Here is a 12,503-nt window from a genome sequence, read left to right as displayed (position 1 = left end):
TAAGTCATTGAGGCAGCTCACTCTGCTCTTCTTGGGCACTGGTAAGATTGTTGCCCTTTTGAAGCAGGTGGGAACTTCCGAGTGTAGCAATGAGAGATTGGATGCTGCACAGACCCTCAAAGCTGTAGTTTGATTCTCCCTTTCAAACCGTGCATAAAAGGCTCTGAGCTCATCTGGGAGTGAAGCATCGCTGCTGTTCATGATGTTATGTTTAGCTTTTGAGAAAGTAATGTCCTACAAACTCTGCCAGAGTTGTTGTGCATACCTCTAACCTTGACCAGAATTGTCCTTTTGATCCTGAGATAGTCCTCCGTAAGTCATTCCTGGCCTTTTTATATAGTCCTGGATCACCATGCTGAATGGCCCTCGCTAACTACAAATCTCCTGCTTCATCCATGGCTTTTGATTTGGGTGTGTATGGTATGTTCTTGTAGGCGCACACTCAAACACACAGGTTTTAATGAAGTCAGTGACAACTGACATATTCAATCAGACCTGAAGATGAATCCCTGAATTCTGTCCAGTCAGCTGACTCAAAGCAGTCCTGTAAACATGCCTTTGCCTCCCTTGTCCATACCTTGGTCCTCTCTGCTACAGCTACGGTCTTCAGTCGTGGCCTATTCTCGGGGAGTAGAAGTACAGCTAGATGATCAGAGTGTGGGTATGGGAATGCACAGTATGCATTCTTAATGGTGGTGTAACAGTGGTCCAGTGTGTTGGCTCCTCTGCTTCCACAAATGCTATGCTGGTGATAATTATTTAGAAACTTTTTCAAGCTGGCTTGGTTAAAATCCCCCAAAATGATGGAGAAGGCATCAGGATGTCCTGATTCATGCCTGTTGATTGTATCACTCAGTTTGTAGAGCTTGTTTGATACAGGCCCAAAGTGGAATATGTACTGCTACCAAGATGATGGCAGTCAGTAGGCTAAATTGTAAATTGTTCTGTGATCTGACTAGGGATTAAATTGGTGGGCTGAAAGGGCCTGTTCTGCGCTGTATTTCTAAATAAAACTAATAAGAAATAACAATATTGATAGCAGTGTTTGATGTGATACTTCAGTGAGCTGAAACGGCTTTGCTTCTGTATCTATAAGGGGCTATAGTTGGTCAACATGGTAAAAGTGGAATATAGGCAACACACACAAAATGCTGGAGGAACTCAGCAGGCCAGGCCAAGTCGCATCTATGGAAAAGAGGATAGTCAACGTTTCAGGCCGAGACCCTTCACCAGGACTCTGTGGGGTGGGGGGAGGTGGGGGTTCTTGGCCCAAAATGTCAACTGTACTCTTTTCCATAGATGCTGCCTGGCCTGCTGAGTTCCTCCAGCATTTTGTTTCTGTTGCTTGGATTTCTAGCACCTGCAGATTTTCTCTTGTTTGTGAAAAGTAGAATGTATGCTTGAGCATGGTTTCTGATCTCTTGTAAAACTTAATCTTGATGTTCCTTTTACAGATAAACCATTAACATGTGCAAGCACTGGATCAGCTAAATGGCAGAAATTCTTCAGCGGTGCTACCATCTCACTACAGCCTGGCTCACCCTGCAATGATTTCAAAGGCTACTGTGATGTCTTCAATAGATGTAGACTAGTGGATGCAGATGGTCCATTGGCCAGGCTAAAGAAAGCAATCTTTAATCCAGAGCTTTATGAAAATATTGCAGAATGGATTGTGGTGAGTACAGTGTAGAAACATAGAAACATAGAAAATAGGTGTAGGAGTAGGCCATTTGGCCCTTCGAGCCTGCACCGCCATTCAGTATGATCATGGCTGATCATCTAACTCAGAACCCTGTACCTGCTTTCTCTCCATACCCCCTGATCCCTTTAGCCACAAGGGCCATATCTAACTTCCTCTTAAATATAGCCAATGAACCGGCCTCAACTGTTTGCTGTGGCAGAGAATTCCACAGATTCACCGCTCTCTGTAGTTGTGTGTCTTTTTTTGAAACAAGGAAATTAAGGGAACAGCTTTTTGTTTTGAAGTTGGTTTGAAAGAGGTCCTATTTGCACATAAATTAATCTTTTCTACATGTTCCAGTTTGCGATGTTAATGTATATAACGCTGTGGTCGGCTCTGAGTGTGTCTTCACTGCCTAAATATCAGAACACAATAAGCGATGCACTCTTTTGGTGCTTTGGATCTCCTTGGCTGGATCTATGAAGATAACTCTGTGGAAATGCAAAAATACTGGGATTAAGATATTTAATTCCATCTGTAAGGTTGGAGGAATGATTTTAAGGAGAAGCATTGAAGAATAACTTTTGTAGTCTGTACTTGTAAAGAAGCTGAAGGAAGGGAAAAAACGAATCATATATAGTTATATAATTTGCCACTTGCTGATGCTTACCCGTTTGGCCTGCACTGATAAAAGCATGAGAGTATTGTATAGCTGATCCCTTGGTTTCTTCAATGTATTGGGGTGAAAGTGGGGAAAAAGTAACTTCAAGATTCAAGATTGTTTAATGTCATTTCCTGTACACAACTGTAAGAAGGATGAAATTATTGTTATGGAGGATCTGATGTAGCAGGAAAAAAACACAAAAGAACACAACAATAATAAAAAATATTATAATAAAACACAATAAATATAAGTATATAAGATGGCTTATATACATTGATTGCCCATAAAGTGACGCTAGGCTATACGTAAGGTGACTGATGGGGAATAATAAAGTCATGGTGGAGTTAGTGGGTCAAAATGATGTTGTATTCATAAAATAATTACAGCTGATAGATGCCAAATCAGAATATTTATGATAGTGCCAGTATCATTGCATTTTCTTCTTGTGTAACACTCATTATTTGACATGTATTCAATCATCTGCAAGTTTTTGTAAACTTTCAGAGTGATAAAGCAATAGAGTGTAGAAACAGATCGTTCAGCCCAACTTATCTGTGCCAATCAAGATGTCTATCTGAGCTAGTTCTATTTGCCTCTATTTGGCCCATATCTCTTTAGGCCTTTTCTATCTTCCTAGTGCCTTCTAAACATTTTAATTGTACCCACCTCCACAGCTTCATCTTACAGCTGATTCCATGTACCCTCAACTGTGTGTGTGTGTGTGTGTGTGTGTGTAGGAGGGGATTGGGGGGGAGAGGGGTGAAATGTTGCCCATTAAGTCTTTTTAACTTCATCCCCTCTCACCATCAATCTTTGTTTTCTGATTTTAGACTTCCCTATCTTGGGGAAAAGTGGATGTCACTTTGTCTACTCCCATCATCTTTTTTTGGTATCTCTATAAGGTTCCAAGGAAAAGTCCCAGCCTGTTGAGCCTCCTTTATAACTCAAGCCATGTAATCCTCGAAACATCCTTGCAAATCTTTTCTGCACCTTTTCCAGCTGAATGACATTGTGACTGACCAGAACTGCCCTCAATACTCCAAGTATAATTTCACCAATTACTTCTGCATTTGTAATATGACATCTTGACTCCTGTAGTCAGTGGCTTGACTGATAGAGGCAAGAGTGCTGAACATCACCTGGGCCACCCTGTCTGTCTGGGAAACTATATTCCCTTTATTCATAGGTCTCTCTTTCCTACAACACTCTTCAGGGCCCTATCAGGTTCTGCCCTGGTTTAACAACCAAAATGTAACACCATTCACTTGTCCAAGTTAAATTCCATTTGCCAAAGACCTTGCTGAGCCCTGCAGAGATTTCTAAAGCTATTTAGGGTCAAAGGATGGATAGAGTCCTTTTCCTGGGCTGGGAACTCTGAAATCAGAGTTTATACGTTTAAGTTAAATTTCATTTGCCATTCCTTGGTCCATCCAGGTCCTGTTATAATCTTACTTAACCTTCTTTTGTTTGCTGAAATCTGACTTTTCCAAAGCAGGAGAATCAATTCCTCTGCATATCTGTAACTATTGCCTATTTATAAAATTACTATTATTTTGCTCACTGTTTCAGTTTCCAGTTAATTGGGATGCATCGGGACCTTTTGACCCATATAAAGGGCTGCCTCAATTAGCTGAAGTTTCATGGAAATTGTTAAAAAGATGTAAAAAAAAGACAAATGGAGCAACAAATTATTTAAATAGAACACCACTACGACAGCATTATAAAACTGTGTATTAGTTATAATTATCACCAGAGGAGTTCATCCTGTGTATATTGCTGTGTTCTTTTGATTGTAAATGAACAAAATCATTCAGACTGTAGTGTAGACAGTGAACTGCCTTCATACTATGCTTTGACGATTGCATCCTCCAATTCTTCATTTCTATTGTAACATTGACGATCATCTTGAATACTTCCAAATTCTTCAAAATTTCTAACTTGTTGAAGTAGTGAAATTGTTTTCTTTTCACTCCTGGCCATTTCTAGCATCTCCAAGCCTGAATGCTTGAAACCACAGAGAGCAAAACAGTTCTGAATTATCTTACTGCTTAATTCTCGCTAATTATCAGTCAAAAAAGTAACTGCTTTTTGAACACAAACACACACAACTGACACTATTTAAAAATTTTGTTCTAAGCACAGTGTAGTGTGTCTAATGGCCACACAAGTGCACGCGACTGACGCTTGTTAGAAACTGATCAGCAACAATCCCCTGCCCCAGTTAAGCAGCATAGTATCCCAATAAACAAAGTGTATCCCAGCTATTTTCCCAATTAGTTTGAGTTTTCCAGACAAGTGATTAATCAATGGCCAAATTTATCAGAATCCACTGTATGAGCAACTTTTTTAAAAAACCTGCTAATACACTAAACTCAAATACTTTCTGTAAACCTGGATTTCTGACTGTTTAAAACTTTTTAAAGATTATATTAATTGCAAATGTAGGTGTCTAGGTATAATAAAATGTCAATTATTTTGCTTTCATTTGGGGGTGGGGCAAAAAAAAAAGCACCTTTTGAAATTAAATTGCCCTTTGCCACGATTAACCTACAAGTGTAGAATTTCCTTTAAAATCATTGCCGGTTTGGATCTCAATCCTGAGGTTAAAATAAAAATTAAAAAATAATGAAACTAGGCATTATCTCAGCATGGCTACATATAGCCTATTTGAGCTGAGAGGGAGCTTAATTTCTGTGTAGCCCATTGTCTCGTGTCACATAATATTTCTTCCCTCAGGTGGAACATCATGACCAGAGGGTTGAACAGGATTGGCAGTGGTCTGGGTAGAAGTCTTCACAACTCCTATTCCTGATGCAAACTGGGTGGAAAGTTGTAGCCACTGTACTTGGAAAAGCTTTTCCTTGTAAATGAAACTGCGGTGGCTTGGTTGGGGTAGTAGACCAGTTGTGGAGCATTTTATATCTCCAATTTTAGTCTGAGTGCTTAGTCATGTATTATACAGTTTTACTGTCATTGGCCTTCAAGTTTGTCCTTTCTATTATTTCCATCAGTAAAATATTAGCCCCTGTCTTCTTGTTAATGGAAGGATTTGGATATGCTTTTAGAATTCAAGTAATGGAGAAATTCTGTTTTTTTTATTCTAGGCTCATTGGTGGGCAGTTCTACTCATGGGAATTGCTCTCATCATGCTGATGGCTGGATTTATTAAAATTTGTAGTGTGCATACTCCAAGCAGTAATCCCAAACTGCCTCCTCCCAAACCACTTCCAGGTAGGTACCACATATTTTACACTGTATGAGAGCAAATTTATTTAGGTGAATTACTTTTCCAAGTTTTGCCTTTGTTTGATGTAGAGGTAAGTGAAATCAGCCTCCTGTTGATATTTCCATTTAACAGAAGTGTCAGCCATAAAAAAAAAAGGGATCGTCTGCACTATCAGTTAGAGAGACCCTACATTTTTCTACATCTATGCTTTAACTCATCCCAAAAGACTGACAAATCCTTTCTACCAAGTCAGTAGACAGCTGCATACTCTCAGTGAACTTAAACTTCAGATTTTTGTTCAAAGGAAATTTACTTAGAGGTTACTAACTTGTAATCTTGTCCTTCAGTCACTTGTGGCCAAACTCTAGTAAGCTGGCAGCATGCATGGATGCAGCAGTCTCTCTGGAGCCAACCCATGGTGCCTTTGTCTTTAAACTGCCTTTTTTAAAAATGGTTGGAAGACACTGCTGGATATTAAGAAGTCCAGGTACTGCAGGTCTACCCCATCAGTGAGTTGCTTGATAGTAGGGGAGCTGAAGGAGCTGGATTTGGAGTGAACCATGTTGCTGCTTGCTATAGAAAGGAATTAGAGTCCGTGTGCAAAGGCAGTGGGTGTGCAGTCTAACCACAAGTGATCGCTTTGGACATTTTTCTTGTGATTGTAAGATTCTGCAAGTCTACTTAATTGGTTTATTGGTGAGACCGACGGCGGGGAGCAGTGTGGACTGTTTAGTGTTTACTGCAGGCTCGCGTGTTGCAACCGCACAGGAGAGGAAACGCTGAGGTCCTGTGGCGCGGTGTCTGTGCTGGATTGGGGATGATTGTCGGCAAGAGCAAGCCATCAGCAGTCTGCAGACAAATGTACGCATGCACGCACGCATTCCAGCTCGTTTTCCAGCTGAAATCACTCGGAGGATAATGGCCTCAAACATCTGCCAAAACTCTTGACTGACTTCCTTAAATGGAAATGCAGCAGTTTGCTATGATATTATGTATTAATCATCTAAATAGATCCTTTGCTGTACTTCCTTGCTGTGTCAAAATTATTGTAAGATACTTGCATAATATCTACCAAACATTCCTAATGGTACTGTGCCTATAAATACTATTCACCCCCCTTTTGAAGTTTTCATGTTTTATTGTTTTACAACATTGAATCACAGTGGATTTAATTTGGCTTTTTTGACACTGATCAACAGAAAATACTCTTTTGTGTCAAAGTGAAAACAGATCTCTATAAAGTGATCTAAATCAATTGCAAATGTAAAACACAAAATAATTGATTGTATGAATATTCACCCTCTTTAATATGACACACCAAATCATCACTGGTGCACAATTGGTTTTAGAAGTCACATGATTAATTAAATGGAGATCTGTTTTTGGAGACCTGTGTGCAGTCAAGGTGTTTCAATTGATTGTAGTAAAAGTACACCTGTATCTGGAAGGTCCAACTGCTGGTGAGTCAGTATCCTGGCAAAAACTACACCATGAAGGCAAAAGAACACTCCAAGTGACTCCACAAAAAGGTTATTGAAAAGCACAAGTCAGGAGATAGATGCAAGAACATTTCCAAGTCACTGAATATCCCTTGGAGAACAGTTAAGTCAATCATCAAGAAATGGAAAGAATATGGCACAGCTGTAAATCTGCCTAGAGCAGGCTGTCCTCAAAAACAGAGTGACCGTACAAGAAGGGCACTCGTGAGGGAGGTCACCAAGAGACCTATGAGTTAAGAGTTTCAGTGTCTGAGATGGGAGACACTGCGCATACAGCTGCTGTTGTCCGGGTGCTTCACCAGTCACAGCTTTATGGGAGAGTGGCAAAGAGAAAGCCACTGTTGGGGGTGGGGTGGGGGGAAACCACAGGAAATCTCAGCTAGAGTTTGCCAGAAGGAATGTGGGAAACTCTGAAGCCATCTGGAAAAAGGTTCTATGGTCTGAAGAAAATAAAATTGAGCTTTTTGCCCATCAGACTAAACGCTATGTTTGGCATAGACCAAACACTGCACATCATCAAAAACACACCATCCCTACTGTGAAGCACGGTGGTGGCTGCATCATGCTGTGGGGATGCTTCACTGCAGCAGGCCCTGGAAGGCTTGTGAAGGTAGAGGGTAAAATGAATGCAGCAAAATACAGGGAAATCCTGGAGGGAAACCTGATGTAGTCTGCAAGAGAACTGTGATGGGAGATTTGTTTTCCAGCAAGACACTAAACCAAGTATAAAGCCAAAGCTACACCAAAACAATAAAATTAATGTCCTGGAGTGGCCAATTCAGAGCCCAGACCTCAATCCATTGAGAATTTGTGGCTGGACTTAAAAAGGACTGTTCATTCACGATCCCCATCTGACAAAGCTTGAGCAGTTTTGTAAAGAAGAATGGGGAGAAATTACAGTGAGACCTATCCACACAGGTTCAAGGCTGTAATTACTGTCAAAAGTGTATCTACTAAATGCTGACTTGAAGGAGTGAATACTTAAGCAATCAATTATTTTGTGTTTTATATTTGTAATTAATTTAGATCGCTTTGTAGAGATCTAAATTTGACACAAAAGTGTCTTTTTCTGTTGATTGGTGTAAAAAAAGTCAAATTAAATCTACTGTGATTCAATGTTGTAAGAGAATAAAACATGAAAATTTCCGGGGGGGTTGATGTGAATACTTTTTATAGGCACTGTAACTAGGAGTATAAAAGAGTGTGAGCTTCAGTTTCTGATTCTTAGATAATCATATAGACAGCCTCACCATTTTCATCCACACCGAGACCAAGAACCCCTTTCCTGTGGTGTTCTGCTTCATTTTTGATCACCGTATTCTACAGCGGTGCTTGCCAACAAAGCCAAGTGCTAACTAAATTGTATCACACCAGATTTAATTTTTCAGTATTGTTCTTGAATCACCAAATTCCCTATTCTCCACTGTACAGAATCAAAACATCACAATCTTTAAATGAAAAACTCAGAGCTATTCTTCCACATCAATGTTGCTATTTGTATAAATTCTGGAGGTGTTTTCTATTTTATTTATATGATAGAAGTTCTGTCAGACCACTGATTCAAATTGCCAAGCAATCTGAAAACAGAAAATACATGTTCTTCCATTTTGTTAATCCCACACCAGTATACTAATATTAAATTTATATGAGTCACACCTCATCTTAAATTTGGTTGTTCTTTGAGCATTTTGTTTCCATTCCATAGAATTCAAGATGGGTGAAGTCTTAAATTCTTAATTAATGATATCGTAAGCTTTGAAGTTAAAGGAGTTTAGAATGGATATTTGAGTATCAACTACCTTTATATTTCATTGCTGAGTGAGTAAGTAAGCAAATATAATAAAGATTTGAGAGTGATGATCCCATCTTCATAATCCATTTGATACTGTAAATGTCTAAATTGTGATTTAAGTCTTAAGTTTTTAGTTTCCTGATTACTATGTATTGTATGGAATATTAAACTTATAATTGTTTCCACTTCTGCGGATTCAGTGGCCAAGTACCTTCTGGCACTTCTTGATCCAGATATTCTACATACTGTGTTACAGCTCCTGACTGTACTGGAGCGGTGCTGCCAATGCTGTAGAATGTCTAAAACGCTTTCTTTTCCTGCAGGCACATTAAAGCGAAGACGACAACAGCAACAACAGCAGCAGGCAATGCAACAGTCACGCCAGAGACCCAGAGAGAACTATCAGATGGGCCAAATGAGACGCTAACCTGAAGCATTTGCCTTGGATCTTTCTAGTGCCTACAGCAGGAAATTTCACTCCAAAGAAAACCTGTTCCTGTCATTGTCTCAAATCTGATAGAAAGCTTTTGGGTTCTAGTATTTGAGGGAAATGGATTACTTATGATGGATGCAGCCTCCAATTTAAAATGGAGAAAATTAAATCCTCAGTGTCCCTTCTAATCCAGTTTTAATGATCAGATTACGTTTTGGAATTTATTAAATCATGCTTGGAAAGAGAATTTGTTGATGAGGCATCAAAGTTACATGAGATTATTCTGCAGTTGGCCATTTGTGATCTTTCTCATTGCACCGTCCTGCGATTATGGGTAATGCTGTTATTGCTGCCGATTTCAGGCTTTTATGTATAATAACTCAGCAGTTTAGAAACTTATTTGATAAACTAACAGATCGTTTTTCCAAACATTGGCTTGTACTACTTACTCATACACGTACATCTTCCTGAAGATGTATGCGAGAACCTTGTTATAAGCTTAACTGTAATGCATACATTTCTGCTGTTTAAAATAACAAATGATTACTGTTTAATTGCCATACTCAGGATAATGTAGGACATGAATAATCTAAAAGACCTCTCTATTGATAGCAGCTGTGACACAGTAAAACCATGAAATTTGTCTTTAAATTTTCAATCTGTATTGCCTCCGTTATGACATCTGATACCAGGTTTGGACAATTCCTGAGATGTCCAAGTATAGAATGACTGCTCTGGATTGGGGATGTTGTAGTTGTAATTCATATGTTTAATAATTTATGATTAAGTTAGTGCAAATGTTTGACAATATTTGATTTTATTTTAGGCACTAAATCAGCTAGCGTGTTTGGATTCTGCTGAAATTTTCTGCAGACTTGTCTGAATAACATTTTCAGCTTTTGCTTTACAAAGTGTGGAAAGAATTGTGACAAATCATTTTTATATTTTGGAATTTGTGTTTAAAATTTGGGATTATATTTTTTTTAAATGCATACTTCTGTGAATTCTGATAATTACAAGGGCAACCACTGAACAGCAGGTGCTCCTCTTTTACAAGCGCAGTAGCTCTTTCGAGGGAGTTTAGATATTTCTATTTACTATGAATTGAAACTGAAATGCAAATTATAAATTCAACATAAAGTGTTTACTTGGACATATTCAAAAATAATTGGATGTCTGGCAGACAGGCCAAACTCTAAAATAGCATGATCTATTTTCTTTTAAATAGTAAAAACTTGTACAGTAGTCAAGAACATTTTTCAAATACAACTTTTTGTACATGATTTAGAAAAGAATTTTGTATTGGAATCCCAGCAATTAATGTGCGATTCTGCGGAATCCTGAATGATCTTAACGGTTGGAAATGTTTCTTTTTACTTTGAAATCATCATTTACATTATGTGGGCTGAAAGTGGGTTTGTTTCAAACAATGATGGGGCTTTACAAAAAGCACATTTAAATAAAATCTAGAGTATTAGACATTTCATAGTTTTTTTGTGTATTATCCTGTGGTAGGACATAGGCAGGACTTTACTGCTGAGTCCTTTTTATGTTGGTTTAAAGCCTTCAGGAGTTGAGCACTGAACATTTAAAGATGAGTCCTGATGGAAATTCAGAATCTTCAAAGATAAACAATACTACTGTCATATTTTATTGCCCACTGTGTTTTATACAGTATCTCTTTGTTCACTGAGCAAATTTTTACTAAAAGTTGCTGAAAGTATTGTGCAAAGACATGTAAGTTTTTGAAGTACTTGAAATGCATTAATAAAGAATAGACTCGAGCAACCAAATGAATGTCTTATTGATCGTGAAACTTGAAGAAATACCATGCCATGATGTATAGGGATTCTTATAGCATTCATGTTGAAAATAAGTATTATTGGGGATTTCATTTGTACTTGAATACTGTGAAGTGAATAGTTCCTAGTTCATCCAGGACCAAGTTGATGTTTAGGGTGGTGGTGAATATTGGTAGTTTGGGTTGAGGTGTTTGCAGATCTTGGCAATTAGCTTACAGAAGTTTCATCACCAGTCGAGGTGACATCTTCAGTGTGCCTCAGTCTGTTTGCCTTAGTCCTGATTGGCTGCCCCTTCAGTTGACCTTTGAATTCTGTTGGCTCACATTTCTTTGGGTCTGCAAGTTAATTGCCAAACTCAACGAACACAGCAGCATCAAGCTAAGTTGATGTTTCAGGTGGTATCAATAAAATATCATAAAATATTTGAGGTGTCTCAAATATTATAATATCTATCCCATTAATGTATTTGGGCATTTTAATCAAAGATCTTTAAACAGAACGTGCTTCTTTTATTGTGAATATTCTCAGACAACCCACATTTCTTATTATTGTGTTGCAAAAACATTTTCTTTAAACAAGGTATTAAACATTTAAACATTTTCTTTAAGGGTCCCCAAAATCTAAGAAAACGTGTTTTGGAATTAGTTATTTTAAGACATTTGTCTTTCCTGCCATGACTTGCATGAAAGGTGCACTTCCTGTTAAATCACTGGCAGCTGAATGAATTTTACCAGGGCCCCTTGATATTTATTTCCTCCTCCCTTACAGCCGTCTTCTGTCAGAAGGTTGAGGGATTGTAAATGTTTATTTATCACCAGCAGGTTTTCCGCCACATTTTTGCAGATCCCTCACAAGCATCGCAGTAATTTTATTTAAGTTCACAGTAATTCAAACTTAACATGACAATGGAAGGAAGCAATGCTAATAGTTGCAGCCACTAAATCGAATCTACCCTTTAAAAAACTGCTTAGAAATGCTAATTACTGATAATTTCATTTAGGTTGGTCTTTGTACTATGGAAGAAATGGTTGCAATCTCTACATGTACGGTATCTAATGCAGAGAGGTGTATTTACAATCAAAATTGCACTTCAACCGATGGAAAAGTGCTCATTGGTCCATGTGGTTAAATCACATTTTAGCTGCAGTTCACCCACATAACATACAGCATACAGATTCTTGGATTCTGTTTCTGCTCTTTGTATGAAGTCAAAGGAACAAGGTTCTATTTGATTGGAATCTGGGATTTATATCATCTGCTGGAGACTGGAATTGGGCAGCTGGCTGCCTTCAACCTATTGTTTTCAGTGTCAACAAAGCATTTAGACTATTGTTAATGTAACCAGACATCTGTTACTGCAGACTCTTTGGATGCTGTGAAAGTGAGAATCCAGGGCCAGTTCTGCA

General features: G+C 38.4%; 1 protein-coding gene across 1 annotated transcript in view; it reads left to right on the top strand.

The window, feature by feature from the left end:
* adam10a (ADAM metallopeptidase domain 10a) overlaps positions 1-11,088 on the top strand; it is a 146,456-nt gene extending 135,368 nt beyond the window's left edge. Inside the window, exons 14-16 of the mRNA XM_073032922.1 lie at positions 1,455-1,675; positions 5,450-5,576; positions 9,186-11,088. Of these exons, the coding sequence (XP_072889023.1) occupies positions 1,455-1,675; positions 5,450-5,576; positions 9,186-9,289 (452 nt within the window). The 3' untranslated portion in view covers positions 9,290-11,088. The remainder of the gene's footprint in view (positions 1-1,454; positions 1,676-5,449; positions 5,577-9,185) is intronic.
* The last annotated feature ends 1,415 nt before the right edge of the window (positions 11,089-12,503 follow it).

This window comes from Hemitrygon akajei, chromosome 30, assembly GCF_048418815.1.
Source record: "Hemitrygon akajei chromosome 30, sHemAka1.3, whole genome shotgun sequence".
In the NCBI taxonomy this organism is placed as follows: Eukaryota; Metazoa; Chordata; class Chondrichthyes; order Myliobatiformes; family Dasyatidae; genus Hemitrygon; species Hemitrygon akajei.
The sequence above is the reverse complement of the archived record's forward strand: the minus strand, read 5'-3'. Positions and strand labels throughout refer to the sequence as shown.